General features: G+C 34.8%; 2 protein-coding genes across 3 annotated transcripts; both read right to left on the bottom strand.

Annotated features, from left to right (window-relative positions):
• Nucleotides 1–1061: 1061 nt before the first annotated feature.
• Nucleotides 1062–4830, bottom strand: LOC111702230 (L-aminoadipate-semialdehyde dehydrogenase-phosphopantetheinyl transferase). Of its 2 annotated transcripts, XM_023473848.1 has the most exons (8): nucleotides 4774–4830; nucleotides 4082–4198; nucleotides 3535–3561; nucleotides 3360–3383; nucleotides 3129–3237; nucleotides 2560–2651; nucleotides 1928–1983; nucleotides 1062–1299 (listed from the first exon to the last, which is right to left on the bottom strand). In XM_023473848.1, the coding sequence occupies exons 2-8, from the start codon at nucleotides 4196–4198 to the stop codon at nucleotides 1077–1079; spliced, it is 648 nt and encodes a 215-aa protein (XP_023329616.1). In that variant the 5' UTR covers nucleotides 4774–4830; the 3' UTR covers nucleotides 1062–1076. The 2 variants fall into 2 exon arrangements, with proteins under 2 accessions (XP_023329616.1, XP_023329617.1); XM_023473849.1 differs by lacking the exon at nucleotides 3360–3383.
• Nucleotides 4831–5697: 867 nt separating this feature from the next.
• Nucleotides 5698–13747, bottom strand: LOC111702229 (serine/threonine-protein kinase tousled-like 2). The gene is made up of 8 exons (XM_023473847.1): nucleotides 13498–13747; nucleotides 12945–13075; nucleotides 11731–11836; nucleotides 11230–11431; nucleotides 9702–9920; nucleotides 8204–8745; nucleotides 6850–8100; nucleotides 5698–6535 (listed from the first exon to the last, which is right to left on the bottom strand). The coding sequence occupies exons 3-8, from the start codon at nucleotides 11821–11823 to the stop codon at nucleotides 6242–6244; spliced, it is 2601 nt and encodes an 866-aa protein (XP_023329615.1). The 5' UTR covers nucleotides 11824–11836; nucleotides 12945–13075; nucleotides 13498–13747; the 3' UTR covers nucleotides 5698–6241.
• Between the last annotated feature and the right edge of the window lie 360 nt (nucleotides 13748–14107).

Raw genomic sequence — 14107 nt, 5'->3', positions numbered from 1 at the left:
TTACCAGGGTCCAAGACATCAGCCTAAGAACCACTCGTCAATCTGACAACTATATGAATCTACAAATAAAACAGTGCAAAGGAGAAATTCGAAGGAAATTTTTCAGCAATCGAGTTGTTCAACCATGGAACAATTTACCTGCAACTATTCAGAATGCCAAGAATGTAGACAGTTTCAAAAGAATGTACGATGAACATGTGAAAATGTGAATGATATAAACAATGATGGCCAGAACTATAGTGAACTAAAATCATTTACAGTTAAATCAAGAAATTCTCATTATACTCCAATAGGAGTCCTGAGAATCAATACCACATAAACATAAACATATCTCTGCAACCAGTGGGTATAAACCTTTGATATTTCAAACTTAGATTATTTGATCTAACAGAATTAATAGTTTGAAATATCTAAGGTCTACGACATTGGGTTGCCAAGATATAGGGATAAGAATATTTGAGTTTGTGGCAAAAACTCAGTTCCTTTGCAAAAATAAAACTTGCATAATAAATATTTAATTTTTGAATTTTTTTATAAACCTACCATCTTTTTTTAGGGAATATTTTTGCAATTTCGTAAAAAAGATGATTTTTCCGCTAAAAGGGCAAACTTTGGTATATACCATTTTATAGGAAATGTTTTCTAGTTTTAAAATCTTATATGGTTCAATATTGCCCAAGTAGCCGTTTTTGAGATAATTTACTTTATCGGAAAAAATTAGGAAATATTTTTGCAAAAGTACATAAATATTTATTTAATTTCTAATCTTCGAAAGAGCCCAACTTCTTCAAGATTCATTTTTTACCTAAATTTTTTGATAAAAAATAGATCTATATCTATACTTAACAAATATTTTGGATTTTTTTATGAATGCTTCATAAATATTGACCTTGCACCTGTAAAGGAAAAAATGCCTTTTTTCCGATTTCCTGTGACAATTTTGAAAAATTTGAAATTTCCAATTTAGTTGAACTTTGAACCCTCAGAACTTTTTTCTCTGACAAGATACCTTGTCTGTTTTTTTCCCTGAACCGGCTTGGTAATATCTTGGTAATAAAGATGTCATATTAAAAAATTCAGCAAAATTCAGGACAACTTAGTTTTTTTAATTTGTCCGGCCGCGGAACCACTGGGGGGGGGGGGTTAAAGTGGAGATTTGTGTATACGAAAAGAATGTCTAACCTGTAAAAACATTCCAATTTCATTTCTTCAGATGGTTTAGAGAGAATTGTCTCCCATTCATAATCCGTGAACTGTTTACGCATCAGACGGAAAAAGTTCTCCGTCCGGTCTATCCGACTACAACAGGGAGTAAGGAATAGATATAACTGAAACGGCCCGCCCTACCATATGATTATACATGCTTTGCAGACGGTACTTCATTTGAATAAGAAATATTTGTCTAATGTACAATTACCGCGTATACAATAACCTATGGATCCGGATCCGGATCCGTTTTTTTGAAAAGCGGATCCAGGATCCGGATCCGGATCCGGATCCGCATCAAAATTAAATGGATCCTAAGCACTGTCTAAAACCATTACGATTTATTTATCTATAACGAAGGGACTCATTTGTCCTCTAAGTGGCCTTAGAAAAAACGAGTAACCCGACCCACCAGCACCCCTATTAGATAATGAGATGTGAGCCTCAAGGTAGGAGGCCTGCATACTGGAAGGATAAAATTTTTATATAGATTTCTGAAGGGTGTTTACTGTTTGAATTTTAATTTATTTGACCAAATTTTTTTTGTATTTTTTTATCATGTTGCTTTTTTTTGTACTTTTTTGTACTCTTTTCATGTTGCTTAGTTTTTTTGTACTTTTTTCATGTTGCTTATTTTCTCATTTCTTTATCCGTTCCGTTCCGAATGCAAAAATTAGAATAAAAATTGATTTTTTTATTGAATAAGCTTTTGAATGTGTACCTGTCACAGATGGGCATAACATCAACTCCGAGAAGAAATCTATCCTGGTTCTCATCCTTATCACAGGGGTATAAAATTTCATTCTTATCACAGGGGTTTAAAACTTCACTTGTCACAAGGGTATAAAATTTCATCCTTATCACAGGGGTTTATATCTTCACTTATCACAGGGGTATAAAATTTCATCCTTATCACAGGGGTTTAAAACTTCACTTGTCACAGGGGTATAAAATTTCATTCTTATCGCAGGGGTTTAATATTTCATCCTTATCACAGGGGTTAAAAATTTCGGCCTTATCACAGGAGTTTAAAATTTCATCCTTATCACAGGGGTTTAAAATTTCATCCTTATCACATGGGTTTAAAACTTCATTCTTATCACAGGGGTTTAAAATTTCGGCCTTATCTCAGAAGTTTAAAATTTCATCTTTATCACAGGGGTATAATATTTTTTTAAAAACTTTTTTTTATTCCCTTTTAGTTTTAAGAATTATTTCTTCCCCAGATGGTAGGTTTGTTAGCTTGGAGTACAAAATGAATGGAAATAAATGAACAATTGTTGGGTTTAACTTGCCAGTGTCCAATATTTCGTTTTGACAGTACAGGTAGTTTATCAAAATGTATACCCTTACCTTTTCAATTTGCTCCACGTTAACCCTCTGTGCAGCCAGAACAGTTAAATCTCCAGCATGCGAGATATTTATTTCCAGTTCAGGCAGGTTCTCTAAAATATAAATAGTAAACAAAATTCAGTTCAGACAGGTTCTCTAATATATATAAATAGTATACAAAATTCAGTTCAGGCGGGTTCACTAATGTATAAATAGTAGTTCAGGCAGGTTCTCAAATCTATAGATCCTGAACCAAAATATGCAAAAACTTATTTTTTGCTCTCGAAATATAATTCTACCATAATGGATAGTGCGATTGATAAAACTCATTGATCTTTAAACATAAAAATAAAATCTACCAACTAACTTATTCAACAATTAACTAGCTACAGTGCTACAGTGCTCTACATGGTTCCTGGATACAGTGATCTACATGGTTCCTGGATACAGTGCTCTACATGGTACCTGGATACAGTGCTCTACATGGTACCTGGATACAGTGAACTTAATGGTACCTAGCTACAGTGCTCTACATGGTTCCTGGATACAGTGATCTTAATGGTACCTAGCTACAGTGCTCTACATGGTACCTGGAAAAGGACGACCCCTGTCAGTTCTGGAGAATTTTATCTGTTTGTTGGTTAGTTCCCCCAGTAAACATACAGCTTTTCTTAGCATTAATCTTCCAACTAGCGAGGCCTAGCTATAGTTTACTTCATTTTTTAAATTTTAATATAACAAAATTAATTTTCAATTAAAAAATATCTAAAAATTAACATTTTTTATTTCAGTTTTAACAAATTATGAAGTTATATACTAGCCTTAGCATCAGACTGATACATGAACTAAATCAAAATTAAATGTAATTAAAACTCAAACAAGTACTTAAGATTATTACTTATCACATCACCATTTCTTTCATTGCCAATAAGGTATTTTAAATAAATCGAATTTAATTTCAAGATAAATGATAATTTGTATGTTTAATTTATAAACCTGATGAATTCTTTTTTTCTCCTCTTCCTGAAAATTCGGATGTTTAGAGAATTGATTAAGGTAAACTTGTCTTTTTTATATAAATATATTTCTGCACTATGCTTTAAGGCACTCCGCGCCCCTTTCTATGGTCATCTGAGTTGCCACACAAAAATTGGGCCCGATCAGTTCAGTCTTTTAGACATTTATTGGATGCACACAAACAAACAGAGAACAGACAAGCCTAGTAAAAGCATATGGATAAAGGAGCAATTAGCACCTCTTATTCCTTTTGATTTTAAAATTACCGAGGATAACTAATTAACTAATTTAGCAAGGCGAAGTAAAAATAATCCTTCCCAACCAGAAAACATTTTAACTTCACCTTAAAAATAACCCACTTGCTTCCTCCAACCAAAAAAAATGGAGTTTTTTATTCGGAACATTTTAAGCTTTACATAACTTTCGTTGTCTGAAATGAATTCATTGATATATCTTCTACAAGGTCAATATGCAGGGAATAAGAATTCAAATTAGACGCAATCATTTTTTTTAATAAGATCCGTTCCTGGATAGCGGCAAATGATCTACTGATCTCCTGGTGGTCCGGGGACCAGTTGTTGTGATTAAAAAACCAGCGTATACATTTTCCAACTCCTCTTTCATTCATCCCACTCATCCTCATCTATATAAAACGTACATTAACTTACGCATTAAAGTACCGACTCACTAAATGTGCATCCGACCTACAGCTGTCGTAGGTCCGAAGTATCGCAGGAGTATGACGACAATGCTGTAGGACTGAAGTAACATTACGCATTAAAATCCCAACATAATACAGGGACTGGATGAAAAGTTTAACGAAGTTTAACGAAGTATAACGAAGTCTGTAAATTATATTCTGACCGTTACACCCAATTTTCAAAAAAAAAATTGAATTAATTTAAATGACTGGATGAACATTTTTATTAACCTATTGTGTACTTTATCACTCATGGTTACTTCACGGTAAATTGCATTATAGTCGTACTGTCAAGTATTCTGGTTTAATTGGTCCCGGATTTTCTCCCTAAATAGTTTAAGATATGTTTTTTAATTGAAATAAAAATGGACTTATTTCTGCTTTGTTAAAAAGCATAATTTATATATCTAAAAATTATCTTTTAATTAGACAATACACAACCATCTCATAAAATTACTCAGAACACTGTTTTTTAATTCAGACAAAAATTTTTTTTCATAAAAATATGTATTATGTACCCCTGTTTGTCTCTTTCTTCTACAGCCTTCACACAAAACCCATTTTAATCTGAAAAGTTAAAACTTTTAAGATCCTTTATAAAAAAAAGTATTATAGTCTCTACTTGCGTTAATTAAGGAACTGAGAATAAAATGGTAAAAATCTACATCCTTGTAACATCTCAAGGTTTAATTGTCTAACTATTTGCGATGCTAAGACTGTCAACGTATCTCAAGTTAACCTCTGATACAATAATATCAATAATTAACAACGGTTTCCTTTAAACCAATACTTGTTAAAATATGAGAAAAAAATTGCAAAGAAAACCGTTGAGAATAGTTGAAATATAGCAGACAACCGTTAATCTCCTGAGTCCGAGTTCTCCATCTNGTGGGGTTGGCACTAAAACGCATTTGAAAACGACGAAATCAGCAGGATTTATCTACAGTAAATCACAGATATATGAATACATAGAAAGCGTTGATATTAAACTCTTCATCTCGATATCCAATGTGGGCACTTTTAAATTTGAGGATAAATACTTGATCCCTCAATAGAAGTTATCCCTGAAGAAGATAATATCAACGATACTTGCATTAAAATCTCCTGCTATATATTCATATATCTGGGTTTCACTGTATTACAACGCTAATTTTGATATGAGTAAATTTTCTGAAACTGATTTAATACAATTCATGGAAAACGAACCAAAACCGCTGATATTTAAAGTGGGATAGAAAGTTTTAAATAAGGAAATTTCATAGTAAATCCTTTCTATAATTCTCAGGCTCAGTGAACTATGTACGTTTTACCAGAGGGTTGACATAATGTTGAACTCTAAATCACCAAACGAGTATAACTTAGTACGCTTTAGACCTTTTATTCTAGGATCGACCCTTCGAGATGAAGAAATCGGACTGTGAACTACTCGAGGAAAAAATAAATAAAGGAATAACGATTTATTTAGTTCGGGAACCATGGATCACAATTCTGAACTCATGTATTCATAGACCGGAGTTCATTTTATCAAACCTCCTGACAGGGTTTCTTTTTTATACACAAAATGCAAGTATTAAAAATTCAGAAAGTTAAGGAGAATTTTCTGAAGTTTGGAACGTTTTTTTTCAAGTTAACTTAACTTATTTAATTTTTTAAAGAATAAAATATTTCGAGTTCGGGAGAAGTCCTGTTACTGTGTTCTTGACAGAGTCCAAAACATTGTCTAGCGGCCAAACTAAGTGTTTAGCCGAATATATTTATACAACATATTGGCCACTTCGTGAATATGTATATTAAGGTGTCTCAGCAACTTTTCGTAATTTAGAAACCAATTTTACCGATTTAAATCTTTAACAAAAGACTGATAAATACTGCTAATCTTTCCGTGTTCTGTTAACAGACAGGTTTTTTTCGATAACTTTTCTGAGACACCTTCATCACTTTCCCATTCACTTATCCTCCTCCTCCTCCTTATCACAAATAAAGGAATTAGCTGTCAGATGTTTCTCTGTAAACTTGCTGAAAGAATGACGGTGGGTTGTGCTGAGCAGCTTGCTGTTGCTGCTGCTGTTGTTGAAGTTGTTGTTCTTTCTTCTGCTGTTGTTTGGATACAGGCGGACACAGGTAGAGATCAGAAGACATTATTCTAACATCCATTCTCTCCTCCTTCCTATAGCACAGGCATTTACGAATGAAGTTCTTGGCCTCCGTGGAGACGGTGGGTTTGTTAGGGAACTGAACCTCGGTGGCCTTGAGGATGGTATTTTCCTCTAGGATAGTGGCCTACGTACACATATATATATTATACTCAGAACAAATTTTGGCTTCAGATGAACAAAAGAAAATTTCTATTTAACAACCGTAATAATGGAAGATTGTGTATTTATTCCATCCTTTGAACCCAGCCTAATTAAATTGATCTAAACTGCAATGATGAAATGATAAATATCTAACGAACTGTAGTATTCATTTTCTGGAGAGAAAAATATCTATTTGTTGTGTTAATTTAGTTACCCCCTCCCCCCCGGGGAGGAAAACCCCAAAGATTTCAGCATTTTTTAAGAATTCAGTCAATTAAAGCATCAATGTATATATTCCTGAGATTGATTATGTCCAAACGGTTTTTTCCCGTACAAGCACTGGTAAAATATAACACCAACGGACCACACGTCCACTTTAGAGGAAATTTTGGGCGGAGCCTTTCCGACAACAAAGCACTCTGGAGGGAGGTACCAATAGGTGCCCGCCCCTTGGCTGGTTAGATCCATACCCTCCTGTGGATTATAACTATCCTCGTCCATTATCTTAGAGAGTCCAAAATCTGTTATCTTAATATCACCGCTGATAACATGGTCCCCGGTAAGAAGGATGTTTCCTGGTTTGAGATCGTAATGTATGATCGGAGGCTTGATTTCATTAAGATATTTGAGTGCTGAGGTGACCTGCATTATGATGCTTCGTGCTTCCCTCTCCGGGATAGTTTTGTGCTGCTTGAGGTGGAAATCAAGATCGTGTCCGTCACAGTACTCCAACACGGTGCAGAAACTGTTGGCGTCGATCTCAAAAACGTCGAACAGATTCACGATCCGTGCATGCTCTAGCGCCTTGTGAATATTGTATTCTCTGAGCGCGTGCTTGATATAGTTTGCCTTTTTGTCATCCTTCCAATCCTTGTTAAGCTGATGTATTTTACATGCGACATATCTCTGTTCCTTCATGTCGAATCCTTTATGCACTTCAGAGAACCCACCTTTCCCCAACAGCATTAGAAGTAGATACCGATCGTTAAGGACCAAATGGTTGTTGTATCTGCTCTGATCCTCATTGTGGATCCTCTTGAGCTCTCTGATGTGGAGATTCCGCTCCCTCTCAAGTTTCTCCATCTCTATGGCCATCTCTGCATCATCTCGTTTAAGAGAGTTTTGCCGTAACCGAAGAATTTCTTCAGCTTCGTAATATTCCTGCATTGTGAGCGCATCCCTCGGTGGAGGTTTTATAAAAGTAGTTTCCTCCGAACCTGCTCCGTTGTGAAGACCCATCTGCTGCTGATCCAAGGATTGATGGTTCGCATTGTTGGCTGTTGCGGCTCCGCCCTTTTTTCGCCCATCCTCCTTATCAACCGGTTTCTTTTTGACAAGCAACTTTTTCCGTTTATCAATCTCCTCCCGCTCTGTACAAATTTCCTCCTGCTTTTTGGCAAGCTCCTGGAACGCGTATCCGTCAGTCCAATTTTCTTGAAAACTTGCCCCGACACGTTGAGTTACAAACTGACCAAGACGAAGCCGGTTCGCCATACATTTAGCTCTTGCGTCTTTGCGTTCTATCGTGGATTTTTCAATCAGTAGTTCCTGTTAAATTAAATCAATAATTTTTGTTGAAAATAAAGAGAAAAAATGATAATTAAAAAAGTTTGCAAAATTAATTATTTTAAAATTATTTGATTATAATTTCCTTGGCAACACTGAGACAACGGCTGATGGTTTCCTTCTGACTATCAATAGTTTTCTGCGCAGAAGCGAGTCTTCGGGTCAACTCATCAATCTTAGCGCCTTGAACCTCGATCTCAGCCGAGCTTCGAGTTTCGAGTTCCTCAACCTTATCCACCGTTAGATCGGTCTGGGTCGCCTTAACCACCCCCGGTCCACGGGGCACGGGTTGTTGACCGGGTCGCGGCGCCGGCGGCTGCATCCTAAAGTCCCCCATTCCCGACATAAAAGTAGGTTGAGGGGAGCATGGTAAAAATTGGTTTGAGTTAGGAGAAGGAGATTTAGCCCCACTGGGCCCTCGTCCAGGCGAACTCGTCGGCTTGCCGAAATAGTCATTAATTGTCCGGTTATTATCACTTGTTTTACGGCCTGGTTTAGAGGACTGTGACACCTCACTGTCATCGCCGTTTTTGCGTTTTCGTTTCCGCTCCTTCGGAGTTTTAGCGTTAGGAGTTTTATCCGGAGAAGGATCCTGGGCACTTTTTCCGTCATCGGACGCTATCGAGCCTTAAAAAAATGAAAATTAATAACCTGAAATATGGAAACTTCCATTCTTATTTGCCCACATTAATAACACACAATAGTCGTTCTCCCGACTAGGAATTCGGATTTTCTTCCGAATCCTTCTTTATCATTATCAAAGACACACGAGACCAAATTTTGCTGTGTAAATATTTTCAATTAAATTCAAGTAAATGATGTTAAAATAATTCATTGGAACACTTCTTTAAAATTTACGCAGAAGATTAAAAAACATTAGTGTTAACTTTTCATAATTATTTTTTATGAAAAGTATAAGCAGTGCTTAGAATCCATTTAATTTTGTTGCGGATCCAGGTCCTGGATCCGCACTGGAAAAAATGGATCCGGATTCAGGTTATTTCCATAATATTTACTGAATTTTGTCTTATTTTTTCGTTTTTTTGCTAAAACTTGATGAACCGTTCAGAAATCAGGAAATTTTTTTAATCTCTTTTTTCAAAAGTTCAGATTTGGGGTTCCAGAGTAAATTTTTTTCTTTTCAGTTTTTTGCTGATATTTTGCTCCTTATATCGGGATCCGTGGATCCGCATATTTTTGCGGATCCAACGGATCCTATGCACTGCATAAGTAATGAACTTCCATGATGCTTCGCGTCCATTTTCTAGTAACAATTATAGCTGATAAACGTTGCTTTTCAAGTTGTCATTTTTGTTCGTTAATCATATTTCGCGGATTTTTCTGTTTAAATTGACGCATTTTCAAAAAATTTGCCAAGTTTTTAAAATTTATCGTCAATAAACCTTCTCCAGGGTCATGTGAGCTAACACACAAAATTTGGACCCGACCGGTTCAGCCGTTTATTGGATATAAAAAGATAGACAAGTGATGTTAATTGCAAAAGTTAAGGATTCAATTAAATAAAAGTATCAAAAAATCAATCTAAGAAAAAATATAAATCCCTGTACAGAGGTTCCAGTTACCTGTACTTTGATTAGAATCTTGGCTGAAGGTAGAGGACATGTTAATCAAAGGATTGGAATGATCTCCGTCAGGAAGGAACTTCTGCAACCCGACCTTGTTGACCTCGGTCAGGTCGAACCTGGCTCCGGACTCCTTCCTCATACGCTTAGGATCCTTCATGATAGGGGAGGGGGGCATTGGGCGTGCAGCAGTGGGGGGTAAACTCTGGGTCCCTCGACCTTCGTAAATTAAATATAAGAACTTAGTCAGATGTTTAATTATTTTAAAAAACATTCTGAACAAAACTAAGATATTTTTCAATTTTCCAAAAGTTTAATAAATTTCCCATAAAATTAGAATTCACACTTAAAAAGCCTTGCACCATAGTAGAAAGAAGTTTGTGGGGAATTTGGAGTGCAATGCGAGTGTAAATTAAACCAATGATAAAATATATTAAAATAAAATACTAAAAAAAAAATGAAGACATTATTTAATTAAATACCAAGACAGACACAACATTGTAAATTTTGTCATTTTTAAAAATCAAATTTTAGTAATTCTGTTAAAAGAAAAAGAAAATTGGGAAATATCTTATACTGTCATTTAGAAATTCACAAAACATATGTAAAAAAAATTAAACAAAACTAAAACGGTTTCACGATTTAAAAAAAATCTTAAGGTGAAAAAACATATGCTAAAAGTCCCCAAATCTGAAATACGAAAAATTGGGGGAAAAGGAAATTCTTTGTGTATTAAAGGGAGTGTTCGCGAAAAATGAAAGGGTGTATAGGCTTAATGCGATAAAAAAAGCGCTTTTGATCGCTACTAATCTTACTTCTATCTGTTGCGTCTATAAGGAGAAAATTGATAAAGACGTCTCATACCGAAGAGCGTAGCGCCCATACAAATTGTGGAAGTTGGATCATACGACTTAAACCGTAAAAAAATCAAATTAATATCAAACAAATCATTCAGATATTACAACCTATAGTCATCCATTATCTTTCGCCACATTTGTATAATATTTGATATTTCATACTAGTTTTGATTTTGTTTTTTAAAATAATATTAGCTTACAACTTGTTTTCGAACATTCCTGGAAAATATGAAAATGTCGTCTTCATTACCAAAAATCCTCGAAACAGGAATAAATGTTTTTATAAGTAACTCTCAGATCATAAAAATTAAAACATATTATGAAAAATCAACTATATGTAAATGTGGCGAAAGATAATCGATGACTATAGGTTGTAATATCTGAATGATTTGTTTGAAATTAAATTGATTTTTTTACGGTCTAAGTCGTATGTTGCAATTTTCTCAATTTGTATGGACGCCATGTTATTCGGTATGAGACGTCTTTAACAATTTTCTCCTTATAGACGCAACAGATAGAAGTAAGATTAGTAGCGATCAAAAGCGCTTTTTTATCGCATTAAGCCTATACCCCCTTTCATTTTTCGCGAACACTCCCTTTAAAGAAGAAAACACTAAGATAAAAAAGAATATGGGCCACCCCGCCATCTTGAATTATATGTTTTTGTCTACCTATTCCAGGAAGTGTGGGACGAGGAACATGTTGCGGAGAAGAGGGAGCTTGAACTCCTTGAACTCCTTGGAAACCTTGAACTCCCTGTAGCCCTGGAACTCCTTGAAGTCCAGGAGGTCCCTGAAGATGAGCTGGCAGGGTCGGAGGAATCGGAATGAATGGTTGAGAGTTCGGTGATATATCAGTTATATCATGATCAAACTAAAAATACGCAGTCAAAATATTATTGAATTTAATTCATTAGAAACTGAAAATTAATTTTAACTGATTTAATGGGGGGGAGGCTGAAATGATTTTTTATGAATTGGGAAAAAAATGAAGAAAAGAAGTTTTCATTCTTTTTGATACTTTTCACTCAAAAAATCATCTATTTCAACTGAAAAACCATTTTCCCAAATTCAGCGTGAATCCCGTAAAAAAATGTTGCCGCTCCGTGCTTCTGGGGATTGAATGATTTTTAATAAAAGTATATATCACGCCCTTTTATTAACTAGCATTACCTCGATATCCTCGCGTCCAGCTGTCCCGAAGAACCTGGCCTCCAACAAGGCCTGTTTCCTTGGGTCAACCTTAGTCTGGGACTCACTATCCATCCTCTGCTCTCTCCTAGTCATAATGTATTTAATTCGCGCACAACAGCTATAATGAAATCAAATTAAGAACTATAAGGCATATTTTTAAAGGGACTGTAAGAGAATTATCACGTGACCCACTGTGAAAAGATGACAAAAGACCCTTGAAACCTTTTTCTGATCAATGTTAGGGAAAGTAGAAAAACCAAACTTAAAATTAATCAGAATTATACCCATTGATATCAACGGGGTTCTAGTGTATACAGTGATGATGTACGCTTATCCTTTACTATTTTTATAGGCCATTAACTACACCGAGAGCGTACTGCATATTTGTTTATTATAAGTTGATTCTGGCCTAACCTATAGTATATCAATATTAGTAAACAGTTGATCGAAAGTATACAGTACAGCTAACTGAGCACACGGGTCATCCCCCCTGATTGATACTTAATCAGACAAAGATCTTCAGGATACCGTTGTGAATCGGGCCTTTTCATCTTTAAATGTAGGGTCACTTGAAATTACACTTACAGTCCCTTTAAATATAGGCTACCACCTTGTTTTAAATACTAATTTATTTTTATAATTAAAAATCTGATTTACGCCACTTAAAGTTAGTACTAAATTATAATCAATGCATAGTTAAACCTATAATTTAATTTAATCATACCTTTTTATATTTAAAGATCATATTGAAGATAGTTAAATCATAAATATTCATATTTAAAGATCGGATTTAAACCCCTCAAGCTTTGTTCATAAATTATATTTTGAATTAAGATCATTTTTTAAATCTTGATTACAGTTTTATCATTTATAACATAAGCTTTTGAAGGAAAGGTTGCAGTAAGATTAATCATTAATATTCATATTAAATTTAGTTAGATTAATTTAATTAATTTTAGATTAAGTTTGCTGGGTTTTTTTTAATAAATAATACCGAAAATTCGCTCTTATCCATCTATATATTTAATTGCCACGATTCAACAAATGAAACCAAAAAAAAATTATCATAAAATTTGGGGAAATCTTTTGATCAAAAAAGTGAAAGTCGGTTTTATTCAGAATTTTTAAACCAAAATTAGCCGTTAACAATCCATCCTACCTTGATACATTAAATTGCACTACTTATGCCTTACCGTTACTTACTACATAAACATCCCTCTCCTTCTCCTCTAGCTCCCAGAGGTCGGACCTAGACCCGGAGAACACCGAACCTACACTTGGAGTCACAATACCCAACCCTTTGCGGTCGACGTTCGACGATAATCTGAAATTATCAGTCCTGACAATTAATATGAGATTAAAATTTCGAAAATTTTCGAAAATTTGGATGACAATACAGGTAATTTCCTTGGGGGTCCAAAAATCGTATACTAGGACAGACCCACAATACAACCCACCATTGCAAATCATGAAAGGTTAAGTCGCCGGGAGAAGGAACCGGATTTTAAGAAATAGATTACAAGAAGCTAAACAAACAGCAATGTAATAAATATACTGTCACTTTTCAAGTCAAATTAAACCAGTAAAATCAACTGAAAATTTAAACCTTAAATTTAAAATAAAAAGACGACATTGCCGTCGTGTGAACTATAAAAAATCACGATGTTTTACAAAATTATAAATTGACAAAATAAGTTTTCTGTCAAGTTAGAATCAGCAATAAATAAATTATAAAAAGACGAAAACCTGTCATTTCAAAAGTGTTTCACCATGAAGAATCCTAGTTCTCTGTAATTGGATACTTTCACACATATTTAACAGATCAGACGGCTTTTTGAACAAAAATACATGACAAATAAAGATTCAGACGTAAACAAGGTAAAAAATAACGATAAGTTCCAATTTTGGGCGACAATTAAAAAATAGTATAACTTAAAAATGTGGAAGAAATGAGTTTGTGAAGTAGATAATGGGTTGTGTGTCCAGTCCTCATCAGACCCGCAAAGATGAGGTTTCAGGGAATTAGTTACATTCTCGGCCATTATCCTCTCTGCTGGCTAGCTTGCCGCCTGCAGGGATGGTGCAACTACACTATACTCAACCTACGCAAGCTCACGCAGAATGGAAAAAACATTAACATCGTGATTTAACAAATATTCTACGACGAAATAAATGACTAAAAATTTATGAAACTATACTTTTTGACAAAAAAAGATTGGATAAATTCCTAGAAACCCTTTCGGTAAATTGTAAAGATTATTGTTGCAGTTTTCTGATTTCAACCAGCGCACAGCTTCCGCGCAATTTTCTTTTGGTTATAATTTTCCTCTATTGGGTTTGGTTAAAATTTTAGAAA

This window comes from Eurytemora carolleeae, unplaced genomic scaffold (assembly GCF_000591075.1).
Source record: "Eurytemora carolleeae unplaced genomic scaffold, Eaff_2.0 scaffold494, whole genome shotgun sequence".
Taxonomy (NCBI): Eukaryota; Metazoa; Arthropoda; class Copepoda; order Calanoida; family Temoridae; genus Eurytemora; species Eurytemora carolleeae.
Note: the sequence above shows the minus strand (reverse complement) of the source record. Positions and strands in the feature narration are given on the sequence as shown.